Source organism: Numenius arquata, chromosome 1 (assembly GCF_964106895.1).
Source record: "Numenius arquata chromosome 1, bNumArq3.hap1.1, whole genome shotgun sequence".
NCBI classification, from domain to species: domain Eukaryota; kingdom Metazoa; phylum Chordata; class Aves; order Charadriiformes; family Scolopacidae; genus Numenius; species Numenius arquata.
Window position 1 is genome coordinate 24,984,461 of NC_133576.1, and position 22,565 is coordinate 25,007,025.

The window sequence follows — 22,565 nt, forward strand, 5'->3', positions numbered from 1 at the left end:
TTTTAAATCACTTTAGAATAGCAGTTCTGTGTTAAACTCTAAGAAAACCATCGTAAGACCTAGCTGATTCTTAAAACATGGATAGTTTAAATCAGAAACACTTACCTATTTCAGGAATACTCAAGAAAATTTGGAAAATAAAATCCAAACAAAAACAAAAAAAAACCCCAAAACCCCAACCAAAACAAAACACACATGCAAAGACAACAACCCCCCACCAACTGCAAACACTTTACCATCTCTTTCTCGTTCACTCTCAGGCCTTGCTCTTGGTCCAGTATCTGACCAATCCCCTCTTAGCCGCAGACGTTTAACAGGAGGTTGCCGTAACTAGAAAAAGTAAAAAAAGAAGAAAGACATTACAAAGCTATTTATGTTAGACAGTACAGAATTATAAGTCTAAATATAAATGCAATATCTCCATTTTAAGTTACATAAATTTGTACGTCACAAAAAAAAGGAATGTCAGCCATATGTTCAGACCAACTATGAATAAGCACAACACTATCAATAGAAAGCAAGAGTTGTAGCTACGTAGAAGTTCAACAGTCTAAATCAACGACTCTCTGAACTAATGCATCTTTTAATTCATGCAATATTAACTTTACTAAGTTAATTGAGGCATTCCATACTGAACAATGATAATTAAGGTTTTCCAGAACTCAGCATGAATTCTGCAAAAACATTCACCTTTTCATGTTAAAAACTACATGGCAACTTCAGTTTAATGAAATGTGGATTTGCGATTAAGCAAAAAGAAAAAACAATCAGACATTAACAGAACAAAGAAATTAAGTGTATTGACTGGATATTTCTAGGTTTAAAAAAAAAAAAAAAAAAAAAGGAAAAAAAGGTGAATAGTCGTGCTTACAATTTTAAATTAAATGTAAAACCCCTGTGGTGACAGCATGTTACAGTGCTAACTTTAAGTAGCCAGCAGATTCCAGAACAAAGCTTTACATTCCTTTTATTCTATACAACTTGAAGTCAGGCTGAAATAAAAATAACATTTAAGTAAAATCATCTGGCAAGAAGAGATTACAGGACATACTCTGTGCCTATGAAAGAAAAGAATACACAGGATCTGTTCTTAACAGGCGGTCACAATCTTCTCTGTCCATAGTAACTGGGCAGTCAATTCTCCACCAAATTACTTCACATCAGATTAACATTACATAGAAGAAAGGGAGATGTGCAGAACCATTTGTTCACCACATAATTTCTCCGGGTTCCTCTTTGCTTTCTCCTGCCTCACTGAGGTTAACAGTGTAAGTCAGCTAGACATCTTTCCTCAATCCTAGAGATCTACACCCCCTTCTGATCAAAAATATTTGTACTAGTAATGGTAGCCTGAGGCCCAGTAAATACAACATACTTATTGCTAGTAACAAGCCCCAGGCTTAATATGAAGCTAACACCACAAGCCTCATGCTTGTCAGGCTTTGTCTGGACTTCACTTGCTTGGAGCATTATTTTAGCTCATTTAGCTGCAACAGCAATTGTCTAGTGACGAGGTAGACCAGGTGATTATCACCTAATTTGCTTAGATTTGCATAAATGTATGGTCTACAACCTCTTGTTAACAGTTTTGATACATACAGGAATGCCAACTAGCTAAACTGTGCAAGAAGGAACTACCTATGACCACAGGATACTGCTGGAGCATAAAGCAGTACGGGCACGGGCTGACAGCAGGTATCCTGCAGGTGTGGACACAGGAAGATACCAGAGACTCAGCAACTCACTCGTGGCTGTCAACTGTGCTCTAAAGGCTGGACCCAAGCAACAACTGTTTTAGGGGTAACAACAAGGAGAAATAACAAGCATTTAAAAGCAAAAACATGCCATATTGGCAGACTAATAAAAAAATCCACATCATGTGAAATGCGTTTAAAAACACAGCCTTCAAGCAGACTAAGAGAAATAAGAAGAAAAATCAACATCATGCTTCTCCCAGCAAAGAGGAGGAAGAAATCACCATCATTATCATCACACTCATCCTCCCAGCAAAGACAGCAGGATGCTGACAACTCATTGTAAAATCCTTGAGGCCCCTGTCTCAGAATAAAGGTAATGACCTCAGCATACAGAGGAGCTTGTGAAAGGGTGAGTGTAATGCCAGAAAAAAAATAAAAAAATAAAGGAGTGGATGGTTGAGGGAGTGCTGGGGAAGCTGCACTGTAGTTAAAGAGATTTGGTTTAGACTGAACAGAAAATTTAGACTGGAAGGTTCAGCATCATTGTAGCTGAGTTGATAATTAACAACTCCTTATGTTCTGGTCACACTACTGAAACTTTTAATACTGCTCAGTAGCAGTGGCTCACCTCCTCGATCTAAACATTTTGTACTCCTTCATCGCTGTCATTAAATGATAACTTTTAACAAAGCGTATTTATAACTGATTTCAGGGAATATGCTTTTGGTGGCACAGAAAATAACAGAGAATACACCTCAAGAGTGACCTGCTACCCTTGCTGGTCTTACAACCCGAGATTCACATAGATGTATTCTCATCTTTATGAGAGGGAAACCAGTCAAGAAAGAAAACCAGAGTGACAAAATATTGCAAATATATAAATAAATATATTGCAAATATGCAAATTCTGTAACACAATCTACTTGTCACATCTCAATCTATGAACAGCAACATTAAGATTAATTTAAAGGGAAATACAACTGATATAAGTGTGCCACAAGAAAAAAAAACAACATGAAAACAGGTCATCTTAATCACTTGCCTCTTCCCGTCTCTCTTCAGCAGAAGGAACTTTAAGTTCTCGTGCTGTGTCATCCTTGGGATCAAACAAGTATATGTAATCTGAAGAGTAGCTAACAAGGATCTCTTGACCATCTTCACTATAACATAGAGATGTTACTCTGCAGGATTTGTTATTGAGATGAGGAGGAACAAAACGTGCCACCATTCCAACAGTGCCCCTACCAGCATAATTCCCTATGTTTAAAAAAAAAAAACCACAAACAAAAACAGAGTGTGGGGGAAGAAGAGAGAGAACTAAGTGACACATTTACTATTTTCAGAAGCTTCAATATACTCCTTATTTAACATCCAACAAAAGATTATCAGAGAAAAGCTACATATCCTATAGCTTTTGCATTAAACTGTATCTGAACAGTGACATGAGATCTTACTAGTATTTTATATTTTTGTTTACAAACACTATGTACATTTAGAAAAAAATGAACACATACACACACACAAATATATTAATATATCACATAGCATCCATGCACAGTCATGTGATGGGTATCTGTCAAACGTAGTACAAATGGAAATTTTGGAACCTAAGAACACTTACACAATAATAATGCAAATCTGTATCTACACATAGATTAGAAAGGAATTCATTATATGAAACTTTGAAAATTTAGGATACATGTCTCCTCTTCCTACCCAAAATGTTTTAAAAAAATAATAGTTTTTCTTCTATGAGACATAATAATACTGTCACTTTGAAAATGCAGAACTACACAATACATTGAACTTATTGTGCTTCCCTGGCAACTCACCTCCATTCCACACACTAACACAATCCTAATTCTAGAATTACAAATTTGTGAGCAGATCAGTTACTTATAAAAAGATCTAACGTTGAGAAAAACAGACTGCTCCAAAAATTCATGATTTGCCATGTAACTGTTTCCCAGATGGCATATCTACTGTGTCTTAGTATGTGCAACAGTCTGTTCTTGACCACAGACAAGTTCAGAGTTCATCATCTCATACTACATAAAGACTGAAACAGAAAGTTTTAAATGAAAATCAATAGTTTGCTCACTAGTCATAGAATACCTCACCCCTTAAAAAAAAACCCAACACTGAAACACCAAGACAACCCCAAAACCCTGCAAAACAAACAACAGAATGCTATACCAATACACCCAGAAAAATTACAGTCTTCAACATTTTGACTTTTCTCTCCTTTGCTCTATAGGCCTGCATACCTGAATTCATTTTATTCCTGTATTATTACAATAAAAAAGTAGGTACACAGTACCTTTTAATCAACTCCCTAGAATCTGTTTCTTAGGCAATTCTCACAGAATTTTGCTGACCACTGTGAGGAAAGGGAGAGATCTTATAAGAATGTTAGCTTGATGTGAGAGGTATTTTTATGTTTGAGTGATCTTTACTGTTTCCTTTCTCCTCCATCACAATCATCAACAGGAAAATGCTGCTAGAAATGACAGATTTTGTGACACTGATTACTTGCATGAATGTGTAGGCACAGCTATGTGTATTAATTTATATTTGACAGGCTGAGAGAGTTGGGGTTGTTCAGCCTGGAGAAGAGAAGGCTGCGGGGACAACTTGTAATGGCCTTCCAGTACCTAAAGGGGGCCTACAGAAGATATGGGAAGGGACCCTGTATAGTGAATGTAGTGATAGGAACACATTCCAGCGTGGCAGAGTACAAGAAGATAAGAACTTAATTAAAACTCAGATGGACCACCACAGGCTGTAATCACTAGCTTTTCAGAATCTTGGAATCACACGTCTCAAGACAAAAGAAGAGATACTACAAAATGTCTTTTTCTGCATTCAGTATACAACATATTCTAGTAGATGAAGAGATTAAGTTTACTTCCTTGAAGATTTCTGTATTAGCAAATACTAGAGTGAAATGAGTCTATTATTACGAACCATAGTTCTCAGAGAAGAAAGCTATACTTCATTCAGTACTACACTTCGGTCATTCACCATTTATTTTGAAAAAAAAGAAACTAAAATTGGAACTGCAAATGGGTGGAAAAGCTTACTGTAAGGTACGGTTCCTACCTGTTGCTCTTGTGCCAAGCATTCGCCGATCATATATTCTTACTGAGCTATCAGAACAACCCACAGCAAGATAGTATGGGATTGGTGGACAGATAGCAACAGAAGTGGCAGCACGCCGACAGTTTATTAAAATATCCTGGAATAAACAAAAATACAGCTCTCAAATAATATCTCTGAACATTTGAAGTATAATTCTGTTTTTTACTTCAGTACACAGGGCCATTAGTCAAGGAGGTTTTGAGAAAACTAGGTCTGGCTCTGTGAAGATAGATTGTAAATATGTCAAGCAGAAAAGTCACTGCAGAGAAGGAAAACTATCAGAGAAAGAAATACAGCGAGATCAACTAAAAAAGAAAACAACCAAACAAAAACAAACCACAGGAACAAACACTTAAAAATACATAAGCATAACAGCTACAGATTTATAAATTAGCTTGCACCTTGGATTTTCCTATGAAAAACAGAGACAGCTGTTGAGTCAGAAGAGCACCAAATAGGCAGAAACAGTCTAAATGAATTTAAAGGATTAGAACAGATATCATCTACAGACAAATAATTAGACAGAGGAAAAGAAAGAAATAAATCTCTATATGGTAAATATGCATAAAGCAGAATAAAATTAATCGAGAGTAGTAATACATACTTTGGTGTCAGTTTTTCTCCAACTCAATATTAAAACTGTTTCTGAAATCCAAACACCGTGAACACCACCCATACCTTACCTTCTAGGGAGTAATACAACTGACTAATTTGACCTAGCATAATTCATTACCAAATCTTTTCTTATGGAGGGACAAGGAATGTTCAAGAACACGAGGCTTACTTTTTGCCTCCAACTCTACATTCTATAGTAACTAATGTAAACTGGACCAAGAGATTCAGTTTCAACACAGAATCTTTTCTACCATATCTAAAGCCTCACATCAAAGTTCATAAACTAAAAAGTGCCAAAGAAGATATTAAAATAAAATAAATTAAAAATAAAAAAAAAAAAGAAAGAAAGAAAGAAAAAAAGACTCCCCAAACTTTTTTTGTTTCTTGGGAAACATGTTGTCATCTCCACCAACGACCCTGAAATCTATTATTTCTAAAAGCCTTACCAGAATTAATATCCTATGTTTGTATGATGTACAGCTCTACATTTAGGTCATCTTTATTAAAAGATTTCACTCTTACATCTTTACAATCTTCCTTTGTGCAACTTGTTTTGATTCGAGTATCAAACCATCTTACAGTGCCATCTTCACCACAAGAGAGGAAAGTATAGGGATCATTTGGTACTGTCATAATCTGCTCAAAAAAAAAAAAAGAGAAAAAGTATTAATACTTCCAGAAATACCATTAAATTGAAAATAAAAGCATCAACATTTTGAGCAGCAGTAAATACTGAAGCAATGATGACTCAGTCAAGTTTTCTATTGAAATAAAGATGACCACTGATGTTTCTTCATTTTCAAGGAAAAGTTTGAACTATTGAAGTTGAAGCAAACTGAGGAATGTCACATAAGATTAAATATTTATAGGTCAAAGCTTACAGTTATTTTATTATCTTTTAATAAGCAACACATTTACTGCAATCAGTTTTCAAACAAGTATTCAATTTGCTGCAATAATTCAACAGAACCTCAGTTTACTTTTTATCAACTAATTGAAGACAACAAAAAACCCCCAACTCTCAGAAGTTTGAATGACATCAAAATACTAGATGGCTTTTATGCCCATTGGGCCATCCCTTTACATTCAAAATAGTCCCCTGATGCAACTGTACGTGAAAGGCTGTTACTAACCTACCTCCTGACTGCATTTTTTTTTTTTTTTCCCCACTTTTTAAGAGAGCACCATATTCCACCATTTTCCTGACCTCAGCCCTACTCAAACTACGGAAGACTGAGATGGATTCTCACATGTATGGCTTCACCCAAGAAGGCCTCCTTAAGACAAAATAAAAAGGCAAGCAACCATAATGTTAAAGCTGAATTCCACAGGTCAATGAACACGCATGAGATGTCATGGTTTTTTACACGCTACCCCTTAAATACAGCGAACACTGTAGAAACTAGATGTATTTTTATTTTCCTACACTACTGCTACTATCAGTAATTTCATAGAAATTTATAAAGCTACAAAAGTCAATAATAGTGTAATATGCTAGTTCAATAGAGCAAATGAGTGATTCTATAATGCTTTTTATGTGACAATTTCTTCTCCCTCCCTCAGCCCAACTCCTAGTAAAAGTAACCTACAGATATCTGTGAATCTCTCTACCTAGAGTGGGATTACAAAAACAATCTCTGCAGGATTCAGCATTTCTTCTTGTAACGCTCAGTACATTAACTGAGACAAAATGTGCTGTGCCAAATCTTACTGCTGACAAACAAGAAGTTAAACAGTCGTAACAAAGCCAAGGTTTTAATAACAACAGAAGAATAAGTTCTGAGCTATGGCCATTATTCTTCAGTATATTAGCATAACATATTGAAAAAAGTGTTTTTCACTATACATTCACACAAATTGATTTTATTAGTGTAGTTATAAAAGCCAGCAACTGTTTGTCAACCCACTAAATCCTTCCAGTATTTTTGCTGTATTTCAAAGCAGAACTTGCATTGAAAACGTTTACTTTGTTCCAAGAATGTTGCTGAATGTGGTATAACCCAGCAAGCTCTTTTTTCTAGTAGCTGTTCACATTTTTTTTTCTGTTTATTTCTGTTCACACTAATACTATTTCACAATATACATGTAATAGTGCAGTACACACCTCCACTTGCACATTCCAAATTTTATGCGTGGTGTTTAAAAACATACTAAGTACTTTAGAAGCACTGAAATGGAAAAATTGGGATGTGCATGCTCCAGTAATTAAGAGTCATTGTTACTATATTTAAGTTCAACAGGTACACATTATATATCTATATATATATATATGCAACCCTTTTTTACTAACTAAAAAACCCCCTATTTAACTGTAAAAAATATATAGCTATATGATCATTTTACTATCTGGAAAAAATGAAGGTAAGAGTTGTCCATAAAAATAAATTCTCTTTCTGAAATGCAATTAGCATGAAGGGCAATAAAGAAAAGCATTTGGCCGAGTAAAAATAAACTCATAATGGTCTTGTATAAACAACAAATCATCCAGAAACATGTTTCAAGAACATTTCTCTCCTTCTCTACTTATTCAGTTCTCCCCTAGAATTAAAAACAATTGTCCAATTATCTCAGAGTTCGTAACAATTTACACAAATTTCCACATTCCTTTATTTCAGTAGATGTTTTCGTAACGTCTTGAACTGTCACAAACTCCAAGTTTAAAGCGCAGTATAAATTCAAACCACATTCAAATTTAGAATGAGTACCTCAGGGGCAGATGATGTTAGCTTTTGTTATTTAGGGAATCCAGTGAGTCAAAGTTCTATATTTAATACGATGATGTGGTTACATGCAGCTGGGCAGTAACGTCACTATATTTTGAAATTATTTTCCCACTCCAGAAACCTCAGTTACTTCAGCTTCTAATATAGCGCAGATTTATATCAGCCATTTGCTTAAAACCCCCTGCTATTTACTCTATTATACTTTCATATGCCAAGGCCAAAAAGGTCTGCTATACCACACAATAATATATGCATTTAATGTTCAAATATCAGGTTTAAGACACAGTAACAGAATGTATAGTCTTTATAAAAAGTACGTCCCAAAATGTTTTATAATCCTATCTTTTCAAAGACTTTTTGAAGAAAGCTTACATTTAAATATGTTAAACCTCAGTGCAAAACAGGCTAAGAAAAAAAACTTCAGAGAGACATAGTTGTTAAAATTGTCGACATCATATAGGGGTCTTGAGATCCCTTCCATTAACTGTGTTTAAAAACAGTATAAACAACCAAAACAGTATTGCACTACTGTCATTCAAACAACCATGATGTCCTCTTGTTAACTTTATTTGCTGAGTAAAAATCATCCCCAATACCACCGCTTTGACTGTGCAATATAGCAATGTAATGTCCATACTCTCTTCAACTAATGGTTTTGAAGAAATTTACTGTATCCCATACAACTAGTTACTGTTCAGTTATAGTCATTCTTTATAGACAACAATGAAACTTGCGTCTTGATTTGCTAGACTGTTGGACTCTCTGTATTCTTCTAAAATATTTTTCAAACTCTTACTATCTGTTCTGACAAGCTTAATTTATTGTACCTGTCAAATTTATATTTATTATCTGGTTTAGTAGCTTGCAATGTGCATACTATCATCATTTGATAACAAACAACACCTTGCAAAGAGACAGCAGGCATCTCATATTACAGGTTAAAAGTGTTTATGTTCTAGCCTTGGTTACTACTCTTGACCCACAAGCACAACTGGCAACTGCTTTCATTGACTTTTCCCAGTTTGATCATTGGTTTGCAGCACCACCTGGTGTCAATCAGTCTATGTAATCAACTAAACTGTTGGTAAACCCAAGCTGAGGCAGATCAAAACTTAAGACCAACACAGTGACTTCTCATGAACACTTTTATGCCCTCACCAACTCTTTCATTTGCAGTACTCGGAGCAGCCTAGCCCATGACCCCAAACTTCACATCCCCAAACCCACTGCTTTAACAATACTTCTACCACTATCTTCGTGTTTCCTCAGCACAGTATCCATAACCATTCTCCTATTCTCAAGCTCAAAAACGTTTTATATGATACTCGCAGCTAGCTACCCAGTTAACAGAGGTACCCGTGGAGCCAGTAACTGGCTGCTCCTCAAGCCTGCAGCCAGCCAGCAAGGGAGGGCTCTTATTTCCTCAGGAAGTCACAATGCAATGACCTGACAGACCCCTTCCTCAATGAGGACATTTCAGCTTTAAGAAATAGCACCTCTCTCTCCAGATACTCTTATGCGAAGGCAGATTTTATTTGAGGTAGAGAGAACATCCAATCAACTTGCAGAATCCACAGACTAGCATACAGACTACTATATATAGTAAACTTCAGCAAGAACTCAGGCAGTTTAAGCTTCTGATTGGGAGCCATAAGACCGATGCTATTCAAAGGAAACAGTAGTTTCTCAATCACAACAAATAAAAAGTAAAATAAAAATAAAATAAAAGCAAATAAAAGCAGATGATGCGAGCCTGGGATCCAGAATTACATTTTGCAAAACTGCAAATATAGTCTTGTATAAAACCCAGGTAAAACCAAACCAAAGCAAAATCAAACCCACAAATCCCAGAAAAAGAGTGAATACCACAAGGTTCATTCAACTGACCTACAAAATTACCCTGCAGACAGGAAGTGTTTTTGACAAAACCTTTAATGGAACATGTGTAATTACAACCATAAGGATACATTTACTACATGATCAAAAATGAATTCTGGTAGTACTTCAGCCGTTTTCTTTTCTCACACAACCTTTTCATGTCCCCCAATTTTTTTAACGGAGATTTTTAAATATTCACTTAACATACAAAGAAAGATTTAAAAGCTTGCTATGAAATCTGAGCTAAGTAGTTTTAAAAAAAGCAATGGATTTGGATTTTTTTTCCTGTGTGTACACTGTGGTAGTGTTAAAACAAACAAATAAATAATCAAAAAACCTGGAACATTTGTAACCTAAAGAGAAAATAGCTGTATTTTTTTCTATTTTAAGTATAGTAAGTTTTACAAGCAGCAGATTTTGCTGACATTAAAATAAATAAATAGATCAATAAATCCGACCATCTTCCTAATTGAAGTAACACTTTGCTTCTTCACTTGCCTATTTATATGAAAAAAACTTCCAAGGGAGAATTGAAAACATTGGCTCCAAATTTACACATAAAGAGTTAACTAGAATATAAAATAGAGAAATTACGTAAAACTTTAAATACATTTTTTCAGATTAAGTTATTCACATATGCTGAAATAAGCATTTCTTAGAAGGATTTAAATTGCAAAAAAAGGCATTTAACTGTTGAAAAGCTGTAGGGAGGGAAGAGGGGGATAAAATAAAAATGCAAAACATAGCCACTGCCCCCACCTCTCAACCTACTTCAGAAAGAAATTCACAGCACAATTTAAATTAGTTTTGCTCTGCAGAGGATTCTTTCAGTGAAGGTGTATTCAGCTATTACATTCACAAAAGAAGTGGTCTTAATGACAGTACTTTTTGGAAAGTCCTCCATTTAATTTAGACAACATATTTCTCTTTTAAAGCCTACTCTAAGAAAAAAAAATAAAATAAAAAAAGCTAGATGAAGGTTCTTTAATTCTCATCGAAATAAAGCTTTCATAAGTCATATACTTTTGTGAGGTACCTCATAGGTAGTTCCATAGTGGCACGTATACTGGCATTGTCTGTTGGTCTCCGCATCTTGTTCAACATTAGTGTAAAAAATTACTCCATCTCCAGAACAAGATACAATCTGTTTGTCATTGGTGCATGGTAAGAATTTTGCACTAAAAATATTGGCCCTGTGTCCTGAGCGAATGGTTGTTAAGACCTAGGGAAGAAAGAAAAAGGAAGGCTGTATCAGGTTAATATTTTCAAAGCAAATAAAGAATGTGAAAATAACACAGACAATGGTACTATAAAACATCAGTTATGTACAGGCTGCCAGTAACCTACAGTTTACAACAGAACAGAGAAGCTGTCTTTACACCAAATTTCTTCTACAAACAAAGTCGTTCCCCAAGAGACGTTCACTTATGCACTTGCACAAAGTAGTCTGCAAAATGAAATGGACTGGAATGCAACTGCCACCTTTTGTTTTTAAAATGCTAGTTACATATCACATCACGTTTCTCAAAGTAAAACATTAGTCCAAAGTGATAGTGCAGCCAGCCAGCCTGTCAGTGAGCATACTTTTAGAAGATCCAGAATATTGTGGGTCAAGAAGAACAAGGCATTATAATCCAAGCCAACTTTATAGACTTTAAAAATTGATGCTACTCTTAAAATAAACCCACTTTAAAAAGGAGAGATGAAGCTTATAAGAAAGGATGTTTTGAAACCCAGTCAAAAATAAACAAACATTTACGAACATGATTACAGGGCAATAAACTAAGACTTGACTTGGTCTCAATGAATGTCATTCATCTACAGTACAGCAGAGAAGCACATAATTTACTTCACCATCACAGTTGATTTTAAACATTTTGTGAACACTCTTTATATTTCCTAACATACTTATTAGTCTTTTAAAACTAAAAAAAAGCCCTCCCATATGTTTTCCTATGCACTAGTGAACATTCTATTCTTACCTTATTTCTCGTATCTGCAATATTAAAACCAAACTGCATTTTCACCAGTAGTAACAGGAAAAAGATACTTCCCAAGTTATTTACAGTATGAAAATTACTTCTAAATTTCCACTCAATTAACTTAATTAAATAAAACATTACGTAAATGAAGTTGCTCTGTCAGTGATAGCTGGTGCCTAATACTTTACAAGTGCTATTTCACACTTTTTAAACAATCCACATACACACACAGAAAGATTAACAGTGTATCTCCATATTTTGAAAGATACACAAGGCTCAGTATCAAAATCAGGAGGTATAATCCATTCATTTTATTTCAAGAAACCTGCCTCTTCATTTAGATTTGTTCAGAATTCTGCATTTTACTGAAAACCTTCAAAACCCAGACACTGAAATTAGGAACTCAGTATCAAAGGACCAACTGAGAAGTCATCCATAAGTCACCCCAGTTCACATGACAAAGACATGTCATCTGACAATCCCACCTCTGATTATACATTATTGCCACTGTGAAAGAAATATTGTTGTCCTGACAAGAAATCCTTTTTGATCTCCCTAATAAAAAATAATAATAATTTAAAAAATCCAAACAACTAGGGGCTTCTTTACAGTCATAGATTACTCTTGCCAGTTCTCCACCACCTCCTCCCTATTACTGAATATATGTAGGAGGACTTTTCTCACTTTGCTCTGCTGCACAGGGTCCTTCTCTTAGCAAACTAAATGTGCTTCTTACTCTTCCCCCCTTTTCTCACAGATCTCAACCTTGCTTTATATGCAGCCAACAGCTAACTTATTCTAACCTTCAGCTTCAGTTTTCCCTATCTGCAGATCTCAGTTTAGACATGGAGATCTACATCTGATGATTGCCCTCAAACTTGGAAAAACTCAGATTTTTCTTTCCCTCCTTCCCTCCTCCACTGTAAACTGAAACAGCATTCAGAAATATATACAGCTACACATTTTCAGTAGAGTTTTCTCACAGGCATACCTAACCCCATCTTGCCTGCCCCTCAATTTCCTGACTATGTTGTGTGGTGTTGCAATAAAAAGTATTGAAGTATTAAGCATTTATTAATGCAGAAGATTTTCCATGTCCTTGACTTGCACTGTACATCCTTTTCTACTCTGGTTATTACACTGTCTTAGAGAGGGGGGAAAGAGGCATAAAAAGTTGCTTGTGCCTAGGCAGCAAAAAAGACAAGAAAACTTACGCAACGTAAAACAATACCACCACCTTACTCCATTGGAGCATTTCACTACCAACACCTAACAGCCTACAAATATTTAACAACTGAGTAAAAACAGGGGGGAAACCAAAGAATTTCAGATGTTCTTCAAAGTACTTAACTAGCAGCAGTAATTCAGCCACCCTCATAACTTTAGCAATTGCTTAAGTTACATGTTACACAGAAAATCAGTTGAAGAAGCAACAAATTCAAGGATTCAAATTGCATTTCTTAAAAGTGTAGGTTAAATTTTTGGGACACGATTACTAACTCACATAGGGATCTCAGAAGCCTGGATACAAGTTCCATCCCTAACAATAAGTACTTTCCTCCAAGAAAGAATTTCTGGCAGCTACTCCATTATCTTCTTTAAACCTGAAATGTTTAAGTTCCACATCCAAATGGAAACTCTTTACAATAAAAAGAAGAAAGTCACCGTAATGAACAAAACAGTACTTTTATGGTCACATTAAAAACTAAAACCAGTTTAAAAAGTGGTTTTATTTCCACTCTAGCTTACTTTTTGAAAAGAAGCCTGTTGAAACAAATGCAAGTCAAATATCAGTGGGTTTCTAAGCCTTTCATGATGTAGTTAATATAGGATTCCCATTTAAGATACTCAGCACAGAATCATTTACAATCCAGCTTTTTCAATAGTACTTCCTTTGAAGAGGTCAAACCCCCTTTAGAAGTAAAGGAAAGCAAACTTAACAAAACCGCATCCTAAAATTAAAAGTAGCAATCCTGATTCTAGAAAAGCTGTAAATCTTCAGCCCCGCTAAGCACCCTCCAAAGCCTCCTCAATACTTTCTCATGTGAGCTGAACCCTTTCTTTCCCAGAAGGTAAACCATGCTAAAGATTCAAAAATCCTGAGTGCAACTACTCCTATGAATCTGTCTTCACACTGGTATCAGCTGAGAGAAGTCTCAGGCTCCATTTAAAGGCTTTGAAAACTGAGTGGGTCAACTTGATGTAAATATATACCTTCTCATCTTTTTGTACCATACTTGTAGTGGGTAGAGCTTTAGCTCCAGCCAAACTTTCCCCCCGACCCTGCCCCGAATAACTTGATGCCTAAAACAAATAAGATGTGGAATAAAAGATCCACAACAATAACTATTCTCAGACATCCCAAAGTACAATAAAGTGCTCATCCTTTTGATTTAGATTTGCAACTACTATTAGAAATCACAGTAACATATTTCTCCTCAGAGGCACAAACACTATGAACATATAACCTATTCAAACTTGAGAAATATGTCTAGAAAAAATTCTCCTTCTGAGATACTTTACATAGTAACAATCAACATTTGCATCTGGCTATACATAACACAAACTGGAGTGAAATATAAAACACGTAAATCAGAGTTAAACAAGATTAAATGCTTCCTTATTTGATGGTTGAAGTCTATTTTTGCTACTCTGGCTAGCTTGTAACAGAAAATACGGTGCTAAGGATATCTGCCAAGATGACAGAATTAGAGTAGAGTTCTTGTACCAATACCAATTTGCTCCCCTTTCCTATATTGATTCTGTTACTCAAGCCAGAGGAAATAAGCTAACATAATTCTAACAGTCATTAAAAATGGCATCTCTGGTACATTTCAGGAATAACACCGATTATTAAGTCTTCTGACTAGTACCTGCTGGCTTATAATTGCATTTGCATATATGGGGGGAAAAATAATTTAAAAAAAATAATAATCTATCTGCTCTGCTCTTATGTTTACATAAAACATGTTTACATGTTTTTTTTAAAAAAAAAAACAAACCTCAGCTGACTTAAAAAAAAATAAGAAAATAAAACATCTCCTATATTTCTCATTTGGCTTAAGTGCAGCAGTAGTACACAACAGGGGGAAAAATACCCCACAAAATCATCCCATGAAAGCATAAAGTTTAAATTGCTGCATCTATTAAAATATTTTAATATAATAAGTATATAATAGGATAATGATATAGCAGCTATCCCACAAGGATATATTAAAATAAACTCTGCACAATGAATGATACTGAACACCCATTACTTGCCTGAAAAATTTCTACTTTGCGAGTCTCTCCAACACTCACTTTGGAATATATCCTTCATCGACTTCATAGCTGTCTTAGATACCTCCTCTTCTTCAGCTGAACTCTCAGTCCAAGAGAAACCCTGGTCTAACAACTCTGATCTGAACTTTGTCAGACTGATACCAATAGTTGAAGGAAGAGATGAAGTTTGGAATCTATGGCTCATTTGGGGAAGCGAGAAAAGGGCCTTACCTATAGGCACAGGCAACACTCCAGATCATTATTATTTTCTCAACTATTATTTTCCCAACACAGCTCTTCAGGAAGGCAAAACATTGATGCCTCCATAACCTTCTATTCAAACTCTCTTCCACCATACCAACCACACATTTTGGTTTCCCCACCACATTTAATTTTTCAGCACCTCTTCAGGGTTTAGTTCTCAACCTCTGAGAAAGAGTGGAAGAGACGACTTCATCCGAACATTGCTGAACAGGATTCCCAGCACTGAAGGACACAGTTCAGAGCATCTGTTCTATCAAGCTATCAGCAACTCCTTAAAGAGCAAAGTGTGGAACACTGCTACTACGTGATGAACGCTAGCTGACATTACTGGAAGCCACACGACTGCATTAGAACCTGTGTGAGTGCAGGCATGGAAAAGAAGAGACCTTCACAGCACTTCTCCCTTCACAAACCTGTTTCCACTATTTCAGTACAAATTCTCCATCCACATACATGCACATACAAGGCAATGTAATTTCAAATGGTAATCAAGTATTTTAATCAAGACTGATACTTCAAGAACATTACACAGAAAGACAACTCAGTATACTGCATCAGCAAAACCTAATACAATATTTTAAAATGAAACAATTTATCTGACTATACGATTTCACAAGAATTACTGAATCCTATTGGTAATTCTGACACTAATCTGTTGTGAGACCATGTTCTTTTTGTGCCAGGCCACCTACCGTAAAATCGGATAACACCTATGTTGCAAGGGATTAGAATACTAAGGTTTTCAAGGACTGTGAAGTTTTATTCCCATTTATAAACACTCTAAAGTGCCTGATATTATCTTTGACAGATAATTAGTATCTGAAAAATAATATCTTAATATCTTGAAAAATAATAACTTAAATCTTATTTGAAAATTACTTAGTATCCAGAAACAAACCTACCTTTCTGCTGTAGGGATTACTAATTACCAGATTGGTGTCATCTGAACCAGATAAAATATATTCTCCTGTATCATTCCAGCAAATTGTATTCACCTGCATGAATTAACAAAAATTAGTTTAGACTTACAATTTTCAGAACATTAAAACATCAACACTTATCCAACACTACAGAAATAGGACTGAACAAATTCAAGTGAAATGATGTAATTTCTAAGAAACTAGCATAAAAAAAATATTTGTGTTCTTATAACAAATTGTTAAGGGAATCACCTGCTTCACCTATGGCATCTCAATTACTCCCTCTGCTACTGAAGAGTTCATCAGGTAAATTAAGCATTCCCACAAAGGCCCCAGTAGCCACGATTTTACACATTCAGGTGCTTTATTGTACCAAATCTACCCCACAGAGGTCTCCAAATTTGAACTGGAAGGCATCACAATGCTCTCATTATTGTAACTTCTTGTATGGTATACTGTTACCACATCCAAATTCTGACCTTTGTATACTTTTCAGTGACCACACCTTCTCAGGGATCATGTAGAAAGCACTGCAGAATCCATCCCAGATCCCTTTTGAGAAGTGTGAGTATGCTGGGAAAGAAGAATCCTACAGTGAGGTACAAAATTGTATCGGGAGAACTTTACAATATATTTCCTTATCAATTCTCCTTTTCACAAGACTGTGTTTAATAATGTATCTATGAAATAAAGCTGTAAAAGCACTCAAAATCCAGTAAGTTCTGAAAGTATCCTTAGAGTAACCCGTTTTCAAGCAGCAGCTCATGCACAAGCACCAAAGACCGCATGCATGACCATTATTATTTCAAGTAGCCTCTAAAATAGCTTTAAGTGTCAAACTGCAGCCATCAACATCTTCTGTTGGCTATATTCAGTTGGCAGAATAACTGCTTTAGTGTGATGTATCAGAACAGACTATATAATCAGTAAAAAACCCACTTTGTTCTACAACCTTTTCTTAAGCTTTTTTTTTTAATTAGTATTCAAATGTCTCATTCTGGGCCCAAAAGACAAAAATCTTTTTGTTTAAAACAAATATACCCATTTTAGTTACTATTTAAATCACAAGCTTAGTTGGGGTCCTTAAAGAGGCAAATTGCAAAGTCAGAATTAGCTGCTTCAGATTGATCATATGGGCAACAACTTGGCATACTCATCGAGGAGCTTAACAGACATGCCTATGGCAGAGTTAGCTCAATACTCAGCAGCAGTCAAATAATGTTAGGAATCATTAGGAAATGCACAGAAAAGCAAACATCATTCTGTCAGCGTGTACATCCATGCATGGCAAATCTGTGTCTTCCACACAATGCAATTTTGGTTCATATCCCACTCTTGTGTTCTCCATTTCTATTACTGCCCATTTGAAAATAGAAATTATGAAAAAGAACGACTAGGGTGATCATAGGTATCTAACACCTTTTATTGCAAGAAGCAATTAATTCATACTACTCTGGGGAGGGTATATGACAGAAGCTTATGAAATCACAAATGACATGGAAAAAGAAAGAAATAATTTTCCATGGATCTTTACAGTGCAAGAGATGGAAGGTCTTCAATGGAACCATCACATGACACACGGCATTTCACTAAAACTGGAATTCATTATCATAGAATGTCCTAAACACCAGAAGTGGAAGAATACACATTTTCATCAAAGAAAAATGAAAAATGATCAGAAACAAAGATGCAACTTTCACCTCCATCTGTCCATTAAAGTGGGATGTGTTCTCTAGAATACCCTTCAAGTACTGTCTGCTTGCCCCATCTCAACTTTCCTCAAAAATCAGTACTTGCCAATCTCAGGGCCGAGTTACCAAGCTCGACTGAGCATTGGTATGACCTTGCATGGCTACTCTTACGATTTTATAACCCTGGTTGTCAATCACCAAGAACCATGCATTCAACTAGCCTCCAGATCCATCTATCATTGACATAACCAGTCCTGACAATGACTGTACTTTTGAAATGTTGTCAAACATAGCACAAACACAAAACCCAAGAATGTTCATTTTAATCTACATTTCCTTTCAGGCAGAAAAATACTACTCATTGCCCTAGAGAAACCAAAAATGCAAACAGAAGGATACAAGAATAAAAACAAGAACAAAACAATGAAAAAAACAAGGAAGCTGCCAAAAAATTAAAAACCATGATGTGAGAAAGAAAAGCTAGCAGAAAAATTAAACAAATTGAGGGGGGTCAGGGTGTGTATATATGCGTTCAAAACCAAAATCCAAAGGACAGGAAAGCAGAGAAAGCATCGAAGATGCAAAGGGGATACATGATTATCTACATTGCAGCATCACAAGCCTACACAAGACATCAGTCATTCGCCTTCTAAATTCGAATTCATTGCACTGATTGCCTCAGCGTTGAGCAATTTCAACGCACCCTGCCCAGGCCAAAGGTGGTTCAGAAAAAAAATCCTGAAGTGAGATGACATAACCAAACGTGTACTAGAGGTCTATAACTAAACAGGCTTTTTATTCTGTACCAGATCACCTTCTCAACACTACTGTCAAAAAATAAGTTCAAAAATAACAAAGTCTTTCAGTGAAATAAGCTTGATTTTTTTTTTCCAGAGAACACCAACTTTCCAGTAAGTGATCAATGCACAACATTTCTCAGTGTTCAGGAAAAGCTATTGATTAACAGTGAATAACTCCAACAAATATGCATCAGGATCACTGAAAACAGATGCTCAATATGAGCTGATGAAAAATAATTCTTGTCTCATTCCATGGTAGCAAACCAACTATTAAAACACACTGTAAAATGAGGGCTAGCTAGAAAATTCGTTTGTCTTTCAAAACTGTGCAGAAAAGCCACATATCTCCTAACCTTCACAGCCACCTAAAACCCATCTAAGCCTAGTGTAACAGTTACTACACTAAGGGTTTGAAATTATTGGGAAAAGGTGTTAGAGCCAAAAGAAAGGATATATCGAACACAAATGACAGACAATTACTACCAAGATGAGAAAAGTCAAAGGGTGTGTAATTAGCTTTTTTCTATTAAGTATACCACATTATCAACTGTATCTAATTTTATTTGCCACCCAACTAGCTTTGAAAGGAAGCAGCAAGCACTTTTAATTCATTAATTAAATAGTAAAAAATAAATTTACTATCTCTGTGTTTTCCTCAAAGACAACGCAGGAGGCAGTACAGCCAATCCTTAAAATACTGAAAAAGCTAAGTCCTCATGTCTATGCAACGTAACAGTAGAATTAACTCTTTTGTGAACAGGATAGTTTAACAAAATACAAGAAATAGAAGAAAGGAAATAAAAATGACTGTAGATATCCAGAATATCAGAAAGACCTCACAAGCAAGAAAGGGAGTGAAAAAGGCACTACTTTTCATCTGTGGAGGAAAAGGTAAAAACTAAACGTTCTAACAATTTGCAAACAAACTTCCTGTACTAATTTAAGCATAGCTTTGAGGACTACATCTAAAAATTACTTGCTCACAGGTGCCATCCTGAAGGAGATGTATGCCACACAGGATGCTTTTTTGTTACTGAACCGAATGTCTATACATAGAAATGAGAAATTATTCCTCCAGGTAATTCTCTTTCCTTTATTTTAAAATGTAGTTTTTGCGCATGTCAAATGCTCCATCTACCTACGCATTCTGCAGTTCTACCTTCCTCAGCTTTCACAGGACCAGAACTGGAAGAAAATAAGTAATATTTTTACTTCAATATGGTTTATCCTCTACTTCCCTCACACTTCATCACCGATGGTCCAAATTGATTCTCTTTCAACGTTCCTCCTTTGAATTTAGCCACTTCATACAGAAAGCATCTCATGTAATTTTTTTACATTTCCTCATCATCTTAAGCACCCTTTAGAGTTACCACAGAAAATGGCAACTTCTGGCATACATATGACCTCACTGAATTGGACAATGTGAATCTTGCTGAAAGAGGCAAGTCATGCCCTGGAAGGATAAGGTTACAAGCAGACACCAGTGATTCAGTAGACTAATTCAGTTAGTTCACATACCACTAACTAGAAACTGTGTCTTCAAACGAAGTGGAAAACTGCACTATTTCTAAGACAATGGTACCTAAACTCTGAGATGAAAATACATGTATCTCAAACAAAAAGGTGCTATGGTAATATTACTGCTACAAGAGCATGTATACTTGAAGTAATTCATAGAACTATCCTCTTCTTCAAAGATATTGTACCTAAATATGATTATACATACAGTCGTATTTCCCACAGGATCCCTCTTTTGTGTAACATGAATCAAATGGTAGGTAGGAAGTAGGACTTCATTTTTATCCTCAATTAGAAGAAAAAATTCTTGCCTTAAGTATGTTGTCCACCGTGTCCAATTACACAGCATGCTTTACATAGAAAATACAAGTCACAACTTTTTCCACAGAAGAATGCAAATGTTTTAACAAATAAACCAACCAAAACCCCAAAACCAACCACTGCCCTCCAATGCCCCAAAAAACTGCAACTACCCCAAAAAATCCAAACTGTAATTTCATTTACTTTTATTTCAAATTTTTTTTAAGCAAAGTAGTAAGAAATTACACTGAATGGTTGTTAGCCATAAAAGACTATTCCCTGAAAAAAGCCACACAGTAAATGAGTTAAGAACTCCTAACATCCCATTCTTTAAAGGTGGACAGTTCTGAGCAAATTTAATTTCTAAAGACATTTTTCAAATAGTAGCAGTATTTTAAATACCAGAATATAATGCTGTAAGTTCACAATTAGAACATTTTCCACCCAGTAAAACAATTAAGTTAGGCCACATATTAAAGCATAATTTAAAAGCTAACACAAACAATTAAAAATGAATTTTCAAATACATATCCACCAGGTGGATCCAAGCAACACCAAACAGCCAACACCAAATTTGCAATTTCAGTTACATGACACAGAGGTAGTTAACTAAAATAGAGATCAGTCACTCCAATTAGATCAAGTAGTGAAGAAATACTCTTTTCCCATCCCGTGTCTTACAGGTGAAAATGGCTATTTTTTAAAGAAAACAAAGAAAAAAACATTTAAAAACCCCAACCAACTTCAGGAAAAGAAACTTGAGAAGTGTCATCTTAAGCGTATTTGAGGAGATGAAAAACTACTAGAAAAGAAATTCTGAAGTAAAAATCACTGTTACAATCTTGAATACAAAACCTGAATCAAAGAATGGTTTGGGTTGGAAGAGACCTTACATTGTTATTCTTATAACATTTCCTGAAATAAATGGGAAATTATTGCATTTGGGTTTTTAAGTCAACACCATCTGTACGAGAACATTAGACTTACCATGGCAGTCAGTACAGCAAAACACATTAGCTGACTTTTTATACACAGCAATTCTAATCCTTGTCTTTCCCAGTCTTTCTAGTTTCTTGAAAATGTACACAATTCAATATCATACTTCTGATCTCAAGCCAAAAAGCTAGATTTTATTAACATTTTTTCCTTAAAACTACTACTGTGTTAGCAACAGCTTTTGAAATAAACACATTAAAGTATAAAATTTACACTGACATTTTCACTTTTTATAGCACATCTAGTATCTTTTCACTTTTCAGGTATCTTGTACAACAAAGACAATGCTTTCACAATCATGAACTTCTGCTCTATTCATCAAAGGTAATCTGGTAACCTCGTTGCCCTTTACCTAGTTTAAGTAAAATCTTTGATTTAAAAGAATATGACTGGACCACTTTCAAAAATTAAGTATTTAAATAAGTAATATTTCAAGTTATGCTATTGCCTTTCAAGGGAGTCTTATTTTTGTTTTTATTGTCTCTTTAAATAAGCATGTAGCATTTGATCAACTGCTTTTTAGACATGGAGAATAAATCACTCAAAACACTAATACAGCTTTAAGTCAACAAAATATATCAACATAACACAAAACTACTAAAGATTCCATTTAAAGGTTTAAGATGAGTTCTAACTGAAACGATAATCATGCATTTTCCTGCCACAGGAGGTTAATTCATTCAGCAGTGGGATGCAGAATTAAGATATAGGAATGGGATTTTGTTTTGCTTCAAAGATAAAGTGTCAGATGTTTAAAAAGAAACTAATACCTAGAG

At 35.3% G+C, this 22,565-nt stretch overlaps 1 protein-coding gene across 5 annotated transcripts in view; it reads right to left on the reverse strand.

The window, feature by feature from the left end:
* The window catches only part of DCAF6 (DDB1 and CUL4 associated factor 6), a 91,292-nt gene that overhangs the window by 51,482 nt on the left and 17,245 nt on the right, over positions 1 to 22,565 (reverse strand). For all 5 annotated transcript variants that reach the window (XM_074168289.1, XM_074168297.1, XM_074168280.1 and 2 more), the window contains exons 3-8: positions 16,464 to 16,556; positions 11,091 to 11,276; positions 5,976 to 6,089; positions 4,800 to 4,935; positions 2,740 to 2,954; positions 237 to 330 (exon numbers count right to left, since the gene is read on the reverse strand). In XM_074168289.1, the coding sequence (XP_074024390.1) occupies positions 237 to 330; positions 2,740 to 2,954; positions 4,800 to 4,935; positions 5,976 to 6,089; positions 11,091 to 11,276; positions 16,464 to 16,556 (838 nt within the window). The remainder of the gene's footprint in view (positions 1 to 236; positions 331 to 2,739; positions 2,955 to 4,799; positions 4,936 to 5,975; positions 6,090 to 11,090; positions 11,277 to 16,463; positions 16,557 to 22,565) is intronic.